A 15,608-nucleotide genomic window follows, 5' to 3' on the forward strand; every position below is an offset into this window, starting at 1 on the left:
TTTTTCACAATTCTTAAACATTTTAATATTACTTTAAGACAATTTAATAAAATTTTCTTTTTTCACCAAATGAGAAATTTTTAAGATATTTAATTTAAATTACAATGTACTTTTGAATAATTTGTTCCTATTTACTATTATGCACTTATTACTATTATTGTTTCTATTCTGCCCTCTTAATCATATATTCTTATCATATCATTCTTTCTTCATAGCCAATTACTATTTTTTTTATCTTTTTTTTTTTAAATAAATGAATTAATAATTTTCTCTTTGCTTTTCTTTATTATTCTTTGTTTTTTTTTTCGCTTCTTTAATTATTTCATTTACTTCCATTAGCAACGTGTAATCATCAATTTTTGAGACTTCAACTCACTTCAAAATTCATTAGGAAAGGATTCAATATAATATTGATCCCGTTTTTTATTAATTCAAAGATGTTTTTGGGCTTCTTCCCTCTTTCTGACAATTAACAATTCAAAAAATTAATCTTAAAATTGGTATAAACTTTTTCACAAATTTGCGACAAATGTAACATACAGGTTTTTAAATATTTTGATATTGATTTTTATACTTTATGACGATATACTCACTGTCATCATCCTTGTGTACGTGCTGATACAAGTTCGGTGGTTGTCGCGAAGTGTGCGTGGGTGTCGGTGATGTTGGCTGGGACCAGTGCTGGCCGGTACATCCCGCTGATCCCACGGGAACGCTGTAATACGGTTCTACCCCGACTCCCATGCCTATTCCGACTTCCTCACCCACCGACGACGAAGCACCGCTGCCGCGTGCCAGCATCGATGGGTACATCTTCTCGCTCTTTGTAGATCTGTGAAAACACAAGCGCAACGTGTTCTCTTAGAGATTCCCCCCGAGGCGTCTTTAAATGATGTTCTTCTATCAAACCAGACTCCGAGAGGATTGCTTTTCAGCTCGGGCTATTTTATCGATACCAATATCACCAGCCAATATCAAAGTTAAAGTATTGACATCGAATATATTCAGCTGAAAGGAGTGTCTTTATCAATCGATATTATCGGAAAATTAATACTGCAATTTTCAATGAAACTTTGTTTTTGATCCTTAAAGTATTTTAAATTATAATTTAGCATACAGCATCTATAATCTTGCAATCATTTCTCATTAGCGTCCGGTTTTGATTTTATTTATCATTATCTATGTAATACTAATTGTAAGCACACACAATTATCGCGTGCTTGAAAAAGACAATGTGCTTGAAGGAAAATTATTTTCTATTAAAAATCTACTGTTGTAGATCCAATTTCTTTTCACTGCTATTTTGTTAAAAAAGTACATTTTTCTTTTTCAAATCTAGTATTACGTGTATTATTTTGCCTGTTTTATATTTAATGCTTTCAGTTTTCAAATTCTTCAAGTCATTTTTATAAAATTTTAAAGAAATTTTTCTTTATTTTCTCATTTTTATTTTATATTTAATTCTTATAATTTTTGAAAACTTATTAAAATTATTAAAATACAAGAATAATAAGTAACTTTTATAAAAAATTAAAAAAGATTAAAAATTATTTTTATTATAGGAAAACGATGTTTATATATGTTTATATACGTTCCGGAAGCAAAGGTTTATAACATCTCTCAGTGAAAAATCAAGAGTATCAATTATGTTGGAAAAAAGAGGATTTCGAGTGTTTCAGTCAATCCCGGCAACGAGAATACGTTTGTCTACCAGTCGAGTGTGTGCAATTAGTCGATCCCAGAAAGTGTTTTTAATTAAAAGATAAGCTTACTTCTACTTGACAGGAAGTCAAAGGCCACTTCCTGAGATCTGCATCATTGTGTATATTCAATTTCACGGCAATGGAACATCAGCTATCGATCTATTGAATCGACATTCCGACCTGAATTCATCATTATTTTTATATTCAAATATTTTTATATTTTTTCAATATTGTTCGTTTAATCAAACATGATTATTATTACTCCAAAGCACAGACTTCTGCTTTTAATCTCAGCTTAGAATATTGATAAAGCATCACGCATGCATGCAGCTACACAAGCAACACGATTGAAAAATGGACTTTGACACAATAGGCGACGTCGAATCTGGCAGAAATAACTATCAGCATAATATATCGAAGACACGTGGGACACACTCGGTGAATTACTTTTATTGTATTAGTATAATAAAGTGAATCTTAAATCTAGTAATCTTTAAAAAATCTAGAATTTAAATATTTAAAGATTCTAGGAGTCAAAAATTTAAGAATTTACGATTTTCTGTTATTCTAGAGAGATTTCAAATATTTTAAAATCTATAATCTCAAAATTTTTGAATAATTTGAAACATCAAATTTCAGAGCCAAGTTACTAGATCATAAAATCTAAAAATTTTAGGAGTCAAGGATAGTGGGTCTTAAAAATGAACTTTAAAATGAACTTTAGAATTTAAACTATATTTCAAAATCTAAGAATTAAAAAAATCGAGGATTCTTTAATTTTATAATCTATTATTTTTAAATCTAAAAATCTTAGAATTTAGACTTTTAAATTCTAAGATAGAGAAATCTTGAAATGTCAAATATTTAAAGTTTATAATTCTTAATTCCAGAAACCAATTTTTCTGTAACTTTTTGAATTTAACGATTTTCAAAGCTCGGTTTCTAGATTCTCCTCTCTCTCTCTCTCTCTCTCTTTTTCTCTCCTTTTCTCTCTAAGATAAGTTAATAATATATATTGCAAAAAATCTTCGAATCCAAGAATCCGATCGACATTGGATGTTGAAGGATCCGCGGTGCGTGAAAACGAGTGCTTATGTGTATTACGACTCTGTTCATGTTCTTTGACACTTATGCGTGAAAAACGGACTCGCCGAGTGTGTATTATCGCACTACCTTGGGAATGTCCTGTCCCGCAGATGGCTAGAATGGTCAATCAAATTGTCCTGTGTTATTTCACGGTTGAATTGATTAATTAAAGAATAAGTGAGAGAAGAGAGCTGGAAAAAGAGAAAGAACTAATCGTCGATTGAGAACTAATTGAATATTGAAGTCGTTTGCATCTTCTAAGCGTGTTATAATATTATACTACATATCACAATCAGGTCAAAATTGAAATCAGTTCTCACAATGATCGACATTTAACTCAAATATTCAAAATAAAAATGAAATTAGTGAATTTCTAATTTATGTATACATATATATGTTTTTTAACAAAAGATTAAAAAGAAAAAAAATTATATTCTATTATATTTTAAAGATTCTTTTATATTCCCTTCAGAAAATATTTAGCTATTAAAAGATGGTTGCAAAGTTTTAAAGTATTATATATTATATATATGTATGTATGTATATATATACATACATACATACATAAATACATGTATATATGGAGTCTTATACAGTTCTATTATTATTAAAATAAAATATAATATAAAGAATATTTTTTAAATTAATGAGTGAGGTGTTAGAAATTTTCACCTGATGGAGTTGCTCCTGTTTAATCTGGGCGGTGCTGGAGATCCTGTAGAGTCCCTTTGATGCATTAAAAGACGGGCATGTGTTAAGCTCGCACGATGCGAGCCTAATGATTCCACACTGTCTGCCTCGCATAAACCCATTCCTAAAAAAAAAAATAATGGTTCCAAGTTAAAAAAAATTATATACAAATTTTGTAAAATAAGAATAACAAAAAACTGTATAGGTATAAACTGTAAATAAAAAATTATATTAAAATGAAATATAAAATAAATGTGTAAATTGACTGAAAATTTGCATTATCTTTTAATTTAATATCTTACTTAAAAAATAACAATATTTCGATCAAATCACCTTGAGATCGTCCGCTGGGCGTATAGGTGTTGCTATGTCTCATCCACGAAGTAGTATAGGGACTGTTGGGCGTGCCATAGTAACCTTGAAGATCAGGTGCCGCGTAATTACTGCATGTATCGCTCAGACTACCATCAGACGGTTTGAGTACTCGGGGTGAAAATGAGGTATTCGCCGGTCCAATGCCAGTTCCTCTCTCACGATGATGAGCGGATGCGAAGAGAGCGGTGAATTCAGGACTGCCTGGTTTCGGGAGACTCTGAGAGCCCAACATGAGACGATCCCGTACTGATTGAGAAAGCTGACTGGCACTGGGACCGGTGAGACTATAGCTCTTATAGTGATGACCCTGATTGGATCCTGAGGAGTTGGCTTGCAATTCCGTTGTGCACGTTTGCGTGCCGCCGGACACTTTAACCTGTGCACCAAGAGAAACAACTCTAACTTAATTTACTCTATTTGAGAGACAGACTTAACTTTGAAATAAATCAAGATAAAGCTGTTTTATAGTTTTACACTAAAACACAAGTATTAATTTGAATATGTTCAATTAAGAAATAATTAATTTAACAAACATGATTTTTATATATTTCAACTTTTTATTTAATCAGATATTAAAGAAATTCAAAAATTTTTAAATGTTAAAAATCAAGTATCCAAGAATAGTAAAAATCAATAAAATTATATAAATTTCGATTCTAGAATGGAGTAAAAAAAATTCAACTTTTTAAAGTTTTTTCGAATTCAGAGATATTAGATTTGACAGTCACTATAGATTTTGTAATCTAGATTTTAGATTAAAAATTAAAGATTGAAGATTGTAAAATATATAATTTTTGATTCTCTAAAAATTTAAAGATTTTGGATTAAAAGAATCTGTGACTGTGTATAATTCTAGACAATGTACAAGAATTAATAATTTTGACTTTACCTTGGTCCTTGGCACAGCACTAACTTGAGCCGTCCTAGTGGCGTCCTTATTGCCATTTTGAACGCCGTTGGGACTTGGACTGGTACCCGCACTGTGCCTTTTAACATAGCCGAAACTTTGTGGTACCCCGCGAACTTTGCTACTTCCGCTGGTCGACGTACCCGATGAAACTTTCTGTGGTTTCTCGCCATTCGCATATTCAGCCATGGCCTGCTTCCGATGCTTATCCTGTATATTTCGATTTTTTAAATTAAAATTATTAATAATATTAATATCATACAATATATAGGATAAAAAAGCTATTTTTAATTTAAATAATAAATTAATAATCTCTTATTGTAGGCATATCTTTTTTATACGATTATCAATTTTAATTATTCAACTATTAATATTAGATTCAAGCCAGATAGTTAATTTATTTATTGTACAATATGAAAAATATGTATGATATAGAGGAATCGAGGACTTGGATTAAATATTTTTTAATATCTTACCTGCGATCTTCTGGAGGGACTAGGACTGGGGGGTGCGCCCTCCTTGTCTCTCTCCCTTGCGACACCCGCCTCGATGTATTTCTTCCATTGTTGACTGTTGGAGCTGCCGCTGGAACTGTTCGAACCCTGCTGTTGCTGCTGCTGCTGCTGCTGTTGCTGGTGCTTGAAGGCCGAGCTCTCAGTTTGCTGAGAGCTGTCGGACTTTTTTACGTGCGAATGATGACCGGGGTGTCCGCGTGAACCCACCACGCGGTACACCAGGTTATGACTGTTACCTTGCTGCGCCCCTTGGGGGGTGGCCGAACCTCCGCCACCCCCCACAATCACACCCCCTCCGCCTGGCACCCTCTATTTGGCACATAGAAAGATAATATACATATAAGTCTATTATAATACGTATATTCAATAATAAAATATACATTTAATACATATATTCAAAAGTCATACGAAATTATGCGGAATTATTTCTTAAAGTTATATTCAATATATATAATTAATTATTGAATATATCGCAAGATATTAAAAAAAATCTTACAATACAATAAAACGATTTTAAAATTACTTGAATACACATCTCTATTTATCTTTATCAATTTATTGTCAATAAATTATTAAAAATATTAAGCAGCTAAAATAAGATTGATGTTGTTGTTATCATCCACGAAACACGTTAGTTAAAGGTTCATAATAAGAGAGATATCGATTTCCAAGCTTGATAGAAGTCAGAACCCTTGATGATTCAGAACATAGGCGCCACTATGACGAGACACTACACCAATTTTTACTGCGCTATTCTCATTCTCTAGATAATCTATTTTCATATAAACACATCTATTATAAATAATTACAAAAACAACATATATAAAAAATATAAATAAAATAATACGTAAAATTATTTAAGAAAAATGTTCCATGAATATATGAATATACATGTAATAAAAATACAACATAATACTGTCTCTAAGATCATTGACGATTAACAAAAATTTTTCTTAAAAAGTTTAATTATTTCTCTAAAAAAAGGTGTACAAATTTCTAGAAAATAGGGTACGAAAAGAATAAGAAGAAATAGAATAGAACCTTTAAAACTAAAGTGTTCATTAAAACGAAACAAGGATATATACCATTTCACTCTTCTACATGATTCGCGAATGACTCACAAGGGTGGAAGCAGGAAGGCTCTTTAGATTTTTATGACGAGGATCGTAATCGTATAGAGAGACTAAAAACGTAGGACAAAAGATCCGCAGGTCAAACGCATTTTTTTTTACTAGTTTGTCTTTGCAAAAAACACGCGCCGGTTTATTCTTTTTTTTTTCCATGTAAAATTGCTTAGGAAATAACTAAAAGTTTAACTAATACATCCTATATCAGTATATATCCTATATGAGACTTTTACTTACAAAACATTTGATTTGCAAGGCGAATAATTTTAATTATATTATAATTTTATTATATTTTCTTTTCCCACGTCGATCTTTGATTACGTTTTTTTTTTGTTTTCTACATTTATAATCTCTTCTAATCTCTAATTTATTAAGTTTACCATCTTTTTATATATAATATCTACAATTTACATAATATATTTTTTAATTCTACTTTTTCTGGGAGTTCTTTTATTACTCTTCGCGAACTTGCTTTCTCCTATCGTTAATAATTAATTTTTTTACTCCCCGAATTTATTATTTTCATTTTTTCATATCCAAGACGATACGTTACACGTTAGGCGCAATCAACCTTGTCAGCAGGAAACAGCAAACATTCGCATGCCTTTGAAGTACGCGAACCGGGTGCAGAAAATCCAAATAAACCGGGCGCATCTCTCTTTCCGAGTAGATGCTTTTCCGAGACTCTTTCGCGCGGCACAGAGTCTGGGGTTTATTTTTTCAAATCCTCGTCGTGGAAACAACCCATTTTTTACGATCGTAAAGCACGCGGCACAGCAAGGCGACGACGCCTCGAATGTCGACTGAAATGATATCGATTGGTCGGCTCGAGGACAATTTTCGAACAAAGGATGAGAATCTATCTTTTTCTCTCTTCAGCTTATGTTTCTCTTCAGAATTATGTCTAGGAGTTTCATATATTATTCTTATTGTTAGCCAATACTGAGAATCATTATTTCGTCTAAAATTATAACATAGAGAGATAAATAATTGAAAATTAAGATTTTTTTCAAGGTGTTTTTATACAAAGTCTAAACGGTAATATTATTCTGCTACTCATTTAATTATTCCGCTTTTAAATTAGAGAAACTACTCACCATGAATTTTCTCTTTTACGTGATAAAAGTTTGCAATCTTGCTTATCTTTCACGCATAACAAACACCTTTCTTTATTACAATTTTATTTTATTGTTAATTATTTCAGTCATATTCTTTCTCTATCCCTTTTTTGATAACACAACTTTTTTATTGTTTTTAACCATGATTATATAAAGTATTTTAAAATTGCAATGCTATATCCTGTATAAAAAGTATTTTCTTTTTTTAAGTTTATTATGCAAATTGATTCAAACTGTGAAAATTAAAATTAACTAATTAATTGATTTTACATAAATTACTTTTTCTGGAATAGAATCAAATTGCAATCACGAATCAAACATCTTAAAGGTAATTGTGAAGTAATAAGCAAACCCAGCGAAAATTTATCACGTGAATTTCTCTGTGGAAAAATTAGAAATGTTTTTATCAACAGTGACTTTCAATTCGTTCTCGATGTAATTTAAAAAATTTAAATATTTTATTAAATAGTTAAAAAATGATAAATTTTAATTTAAAAAATTTAAGAGAAATTCTTTGTTTATTGGATTACGATAACATTAATCCACTAAGAAACTTTCTATTCACTCAAAAAAATAATCTTGCAACTTCAACAAAAATTTTCTAGGTGTAAAAAATTAATTGAAACAAATACTGTGATACTGCATATATTTTGCACTTGATCAATTTAAATGACAGAGACAGATTTTATATCTGTACTATTAGTGTAATTTAGACAGAACATTTTTCTGTCATGCCTATCTTTAAGGCCTATTGTCAAGGACAATTATATTTGTGATTAATATTTGGCAATAGGATCTAAATTTTCTTAGAGGTATCGCTAGAATATCGCTGCTATAAATTCTGTACGTGACATACAATATTCTAACAGATACAAAAAGTAGCGATAAATTTTAATTGAGAGACATCTAGAAATCTATCTGCATTAGCAAAATATTTTTTTGAGTGTTTGAGATAATTTATACTTTTTTTCTTTTTCACTTCATTTAAGGGATAGTCCTTTACTATCCTCGATACTGTTCTCACTCTGATGAGGATACACTCGATATTACTGCACTAATTAAGACAATTTATGTTCACCGCGATTTTCACCCCGGAAAATATATAAAGGGCCGCACTTTATCACACCCCCGCGCCTTCGGCACGGTTCCGAATGTAACGTACGAGGCGTCCGAATGTTAACCGCCGACTGTGAGGGTCGACGATCCATAGCTCACCGGCTCTCTCGCCCCCACTTCTCCCACGCACACCGTGTAATATTACTAACCGGCAAGTATACTCGCGCGCGCCCTCCCGAATACTGCACCCGTTCGCTACAGGGTGCCGCAGGAGTAACGACTTGATTCAACTTACGATAAGAGCACAAAGATCCCGTTGACTGAACATTACACTTCAATTGCATTTTCTTTTTAATCCATATTTTATTTATTATAATTTAAAATTTTTTAATGAATTTGTTAACATTTATAGAACGTTGATGTAATTCTCATAAAATATTTTATATCACAAAATTATGGACATTATTACTATTAAACATTAATTATAAAGTTGTCAGGGAAATTATCATTCAGTGCGCGATATTTTAATTTTATTCTAAAAAAAGACATATGCACACGTTGTACTTCAATTTCGAATTTAATATTCTGCCCGCATATACAAATCCTATTAAATATTTTTATAAACCAAAAGAGACTTATCCTTTTTTGTCCAAAAAGAGAGTAAAATATTAATTTAATTAAATTATACGTATATGTTATGTTGTATAATTAAAATGTTAGATTATAATATCATCAAAGTAAAAATTATAGTTTTTTTTATTTCAAAAGGTATGGTGTTTCTACGAGCTCCTTTGCCCTAAAGCATTTAATCGACTTGATTTACGTTCGAAAGGCTACAAAAGAGAAGCATTACCTTGGTCAGCGATAAGAAGACCATGCACAAGCCGAGTTCCCTACGTTCCCGTTCCCTTATCTCTAAGGGGTTCGAAAAGGGTTGTTACACCGGGACCGATATCTCTCGTTTAAGATGTGCCTTACGCGAGTCGATAGTTCAAGACCAATGGATTAGTGAGAAAGGATTAGAAGAAGGATCGACGTAAAGACATCTTCGAAAAAAAAGTTATCTTTCTCGCTATAATCCTTTTACTATAATTCGCATATGTATGACTATAAATTTAAAAAAAACTACAAATTTTGATTATTATATTAATATATCGATAGTATTATATGGTGAATTAATAATAATTGTAAGAGATTTTATTACGATTAAAATTAAATATGTGTAAAAGAAATTAAACAGTATAATATATGTATATGTATAAAAGAAATAAATAATTATATACAAAATGTTCTCCATTTTCCATTTCCTTTTAAGAGCAGATTCTCTGATCAATTTGGAAATGATTTTTCCTCAAAGAAAATGTCAAAGTCATTATTTTTTGCAAGCTTCCATTTTTTAGATTAAATTATATACTACAAATCTTTACTTTAACACATAAAATTAATATTAACTTTAGACGTAATTGATCTATACAGTTTCTCCTTAATTCTATAAAGTTTAGTTTTGGAAGAAAACTCTTTTCTATTGTTTATAACTTAAAGATTATTGATACATTTTGCCGAAAAAATCTCGTTTCCAAATTAAAGAAATCGTTTTTAAATGAAAATTCAGAGATTTTGGGACACACATCCATTCTGTATATACATGTATATATAGTAGGCATTTCAATCGAATAAATAGTTATATAGTGGGCGTAATCAAATATAAAGATGAATTTATATTTAAAATGACTATATTAAAGATATAAAATATATAATTAAAATATGCAATAAAATTTATGTTAATTTATTTATCTTAAAGTTTCAAAGTAAAGATCAGCTTAAATATATTATTTCTCATAAATTCGTACTGTAACTATAAGCATTTAATTCATAACTATTATAGAGCTTGGCGACCATCGAGATCGCAATTCATTTGTAGTAAGTGGTCCATCAAAAGAAGGATAGGGGACAGCAGTTATTGTTTCATTATAATAATCGTCGTTAAAAAGTTTATGCGTCGATGCGACTTTAAAGCTATTAAAATGGTCGATTTGCGGCCGTGCAATAATGCACGAATAATTAATGAGTTGGCTTTTAACAGAAGAAAAAGTTATCGTGTGCAGTCTATCTTGAAAAAGAAAACGCTCATTATCTTTATTAAGAATTAGTTCAATAAAAGCCGATTATTTTTGAATGTAAGCAAAATTTTCTTCGAAAAGCTACATAAAACTCGCAGAAAAGCTTATATCAATATAAAGAGTAGTCTCTTATTTTTTTCTCTCTTTCTCCTTTAACAAAATTATAAAAAACTTCAAGGTAGCGTATTTCTATACAATCAAAATAAGAAACAGAGAGTTAAGAAAAAAGAATTTTTAATCGATCAAGTTCTTATTTAAGTCTGAAATATCGCAAATATTTTTGTAACATCGATGTTGTTTTCATTCTAAACTTTCTTCGATACAAAATAGCGATACAAGAAAATAAAATAGCAAAAGGAGAAACAGTGGCATTTATTATTTCATTTGGTAGATATTGATTTTATTCACCAGTGATCTGTCATGAGAGCCGGTTGCACAACCGTTTGCAACACAAATAATTTTTTTCGCGTTTTCTTTCTTTCTTGAACTATACATGTATTTAAAAAATTTTTTTATTTAGATCTAAAAATGGTACTCTAATTAAGCGTACTATCATGTAATTAAGAAGATATAAATATATTAATTAATGTTATATATATGTTTATGTATATTTAAAACATTTACAATATCTATAGTCATTTTATAATTTTTAATAATAGATTCAAAAATTTTAATAAAAATTATTGTAAATTTCAAATGGAGCAACAATTTTTCCTCTCAACATTATAGGATTACGTTTATTACTTTAAAAGATTATGATAAAGACATTTAATAATAAAGACATTTAATAATTAAAATGTTAAAACTTTATCTTCCATTTTTGTTTTAATCTCAAAAATTTATCTTATCAAACATTGTCAAAATGGAAAAGAGCCGATAGAAGAATCATGATTTATATATTCGAGCCGATTTTTGAAAGCAAAAGGAGGATCGGAAGGAAGAACAAAAGATAAAATGACAATAGGCAAGTATTGATGTGAGAAAGCTTAGCAAGAGAGATTATCGTCTTAGGCGGACTGAGAAAGAAGAATAGTATTTCTGTAAAAGCAAATTGAACGACATGGAAACTTTTTTTTCAGAACTGATACGATTCAAGAGAACATTTCGAAAACATGAATAGATAGAAAAGAATCTGAAGAGGGTCAAATGCAATGTAACTGATGCGCCATTATTGTAGTGTATTCCACTTAAGAGGAATGGACTTTTAGATTTAAATATATTAAAATGCATCAATATTGTTCTTTTAAATATGACTTATATATATATATCTTTAAAAAAAAAGTTTAAAAAATTATATAGTTAAACTCTTGCACAGAAATCGGTTTAATTTGATGTATTTTGATTATACCTTTATAAGTGCACTGACTTTTATAATCATACTTATTGTATATTCTTTTTGTTAGTTTCAAATTGTTAAGTCAAAAGATTCTAAATTTGTTTAAAAAAAAATTTATGCTGTAATATGAGAACGGAAGAACATAGAAATTTAAAAAATTTTTAAAAACAGTAACTCGCAAGCAATAAAGTCATTTTTTTAATGGTATGGAATACTTAATAGATGACAGCTGCACGATGCAACAGCTGACGTTCACACATGTGCTCGATGCTTTGTGACTCGATTGTATAGGTTTACGAGATTGTGTTTGTGGTTTGTGCATACATGCTACACTGATTTTAGTGTTAATTAAAAAGAAAACCGATCAAATGTTGATGGAATATTGTCATACGAAATTGAACTCTGCTTCAAATAAATAAAAAAAAAGAAATAATGATTCATATTTAATAAAATTTTAAAGATAAAAATTTCTTGACTTATTCCAAAAAAATACTCATTTAATTGCGAGAGATTTAAAGATGTTTAAAAATTTTTTATAAATTTTATTAACTATAGACTAGAATATTTGCATCAAAAAGAAGTTTCCCATTCGATTAAAATAGCAATTTTCCAATTTATTACATGTATTAAGTAAATGAGTTACGTTTCCAGTGAAATTATGACTATACAATTGGCTCATTTCGAATCACGAGCCATGTACACATACGCCAATTGTTGTACCAATGATCTCTACATCGAGAATAGCTCGGTAGCTTGATAGTTCATTATTAATCCCTTTAATCATCTAACATGTTACTATTGGGCCAATAATTATTGCATTATGTTTGGTATAATAACCACAAATAGCAAATATAGTTCCTAATAGTATTTTAATTGTATGTTAAAACGAAAGATATTAAAAAATATATAATACATGAAAATTGGATGGAAATTCCATGGAAATTGCAAGCAATATTTCGACTTTTCCATAGTCGCTTTAAAAATAATTATTTAATAATAGAAATATAATATTAAATGTAATAATTGATTAAAAGATGAGAAAAGAAAAAAAATTAAAAGTAAAACTAGATTAAACTAGAATTTTGAAATAAGATTAAAAAATATTTATCATATAGACAGAAAAGATTTTTTTTCGAATATTCTTAACTTTAAGCCAGAAGAGTGTATTAAATTAATATATTCTGTTTATTAATATTATTTTAGAACATTATTTGAACAAATGACACAAGAATAGTTAGCCGGATACGACTTGGATTGTGAAATTAGAAAGAAATAAGAATAGATGCTGTTTTGAAATATGCATCGCGAGTCTCTCTTTCTCTGTGTCATTCACTCAAACAACGCGCTATCGATTTTGAGTTTGCGAGTTCGCTGACCTTGTGATGAGAGGGATGTCCCGTGTGATTGGCGGAGGTGTGATTTCCGGCGGGAATGGAGGCCAGCTCCTCAATCGTGAGTTCCGCCAACGCGTCGTTCCCGCCGCTGCAGCTGCCTAGAAGACCGCCGGCGACGACGCCGCCGACGCCAACACCGATGCCGCCGCCGACGACGACGCCGCCGCCGCCGCCGCCGCCACCGTTGCTGCCGCTTCCCAGACTGACGCTCCCGATGCAACCGCCATCCGACCTCGCGACCCCCGACGGCCGACTCTTCTGCACCCGCCTCGAGGTCACCAGTTCCTTCACCCCCGACAGCTCTCGTCGCGAGCTGCCCACGTACCTGCGAATCAATCCAAATCAGATTATTATTAGCTATTATTATCCGAAAAAGTAATTGAGTTTAATCGTATGACATAATCTAATTTTAATCGTTCCTGCAGTACATTCTTAAACTTGCAGAAAAAATATGATTATTTCAAGTATACGTGTATAAAGTGTTTTTATAGATTAGTTGTTTTACAATTATTTCACAAAATATATAGTTTTCTTTTTTTCATTGTTGAGCAAATTTTGTGATTTCCTAATTTCTTCCTATCATATAATTATAAATTAGTTATTTATTTATTTCACTCATTATAACATTATTAATTGTTTAACTTTAAAACATTTATTTGTCTCTCAGTACAGTGTTTCTTAAAATTATAACACTAATGTTAAATAATATAGTTATTTAAGATTAACACTCATAAAATTTAAATTATAATATCTGAAAAAAATTAAATGTAATGCAAAAATAATATTTTTGTTTAGTAAAAAATGCATTTTCCAACTATTTGTTAGTTAATCGATAATTTAAGGATTTATTTGTCGCTGTGTATTATCTACTTTTAGAAAAAAAAATTGATTAACATGTAAGTTTTGCTCACTCGAAAAAAAAATTCACGACAGAATAATAATGAGAGAAAAATATAACAGTTTTATTCGTTTCGAACGTATTGTCTACAATATAGATGCGGAGGTAATACACGTCTGTACGTATGTACATGTGATTCATAGCGATAATAATTATATTAATTATATATTATATATTAACTGTTAATTTTTCGTCCGAGGGGAGGTTTGTTGCTTTTATGCTGTTTACGCGAAAATTGCTCGTATTTTTAATGTATAGATGTAAATATTTTTCCCGTATTTGTTTATATCAGGCTTTCTCGCGACAGAGATATCGCATTTTAGATTTTATTTGTGCAACTGTTTTCGAACGATTCCGCTTGTATGAAAATTGTAAAATGTAGAGAGAAATAGATATAAACAAATTTTATTGAATTTAGGTAATTAAAAATATTTAATATAATTAATTGCAAACACACCAATTTCTCAACAAATTAATGAATCAGATAATAGTGCTTTATTTTTAAATAACTTTTTATCATACATTAATTTAGATAAACGAAATTTGAATAACAAAACATAAATAAAACCCATTTTCTTCTCTAGAAAAAATTTAAATGATACATTCAAGCGCGTCTGAAAAAAAAATAATACACATATTTATGATAAAAAACTTGTATAGGATTTTGTAGCAAATTTTATAAATTTATCTTGCACGCACCTTTTTTGATAGCAGTCGTTACTTTAACTGCTCTTATGGGTTAATACGCTTCATAAAGAAAAAAACATGCTTAACTTTGGTATTAAGTTAAGACTAAATTGATTCAGCTCGACATCTTGAAAAGAAAAAGGATCAAATAAAATTTCGAACGAGATGAAAGAGAGGACCACCACGCATCTGGTAATTATCGAAATTCACTTAATTAACTATTATTGAAAAAAAAAAAGTTTCTCTGGTTTCTTTCAAATCGTCTTGTGTGTTACATACATGTAATTAATTAAATAAAATTCTAGTCGTTTAAATCCACGAAATTTAATTTAAGACATTTTTATTTCGAATAATTGTTGTACCGCTCTGAAACAAATTTAATTAAATTATAATCATATATTACGTAAATTTCGTATTTTATTTAAATCGTAATAATTTTAAATTTTGAACCAAAAGGGTAAACTTTCATTTTTTAATACAAGATTATTTTTAATATACTAAAGTCCATTAAATAAAGTCATAAATTAAAAAAAATTGGAACTATATTAACTTTCGGATTGTTTTTCGCGTTTTATGATTTACAAGCTCATTGATCT

At 29.9% G+C, this 15,608-nt stretch overlaps 1 protein-coding gene across 7 annotated transcripts in view; it reads right to left on the reverse strand.

The window, feature by feature from the left end:
* Positions 1–15,608, reverse strand: part of Sick (sickie) — a 183,905-nt gene that overhangs the window by 35,832 nt on the left and 132,465 nt on the right. For all 7 annotated transcript variants that reach the window (XM_072891062.1, XM_072891063.1, XM_072891059.1 and 4 more), the window contains 6 exons: positions 13,410–13,752; positions 5,238–5,585; positions 4,744–4,971; positions 3,813–4,230; positions 3,462–3,603; positions 594–832 (listed from right to left, as the gene is read on the reverse strand). In XM_072891062.1, the coding sequence (XP_072747163.1) occupies positions 594–832; positions 3,462–3,603; positions 3,813–4,230; positions 4,744–4,971; positions 5,238–5,585; positions 13,410–13,752 (1,718 nt within the window). The remainder of the gene's footprint in view (positions 1–593; positions 833–3,461; positions 3,604–3,812; positions 4,231–4,743; positions 4,972–5,237; positions 5,586–13,409; positions 13,753–15,608) is intronic.

The sequence above is a fragment of the Anoplolepis gracilipes genome, chromosome 4 (genome assembly GCF_047496725.1).
Source record: "Anoplolepis gracilipes chromosome 4, ASM4749672v1, whole genome shotgun sequence".
Lineage (NCBI taxonomy): Eukaryota > Metazoa > Arthropoda > Insecta > Hymenoptera > Formicidae > Anoplolepis > Anoplolepis gracilipes.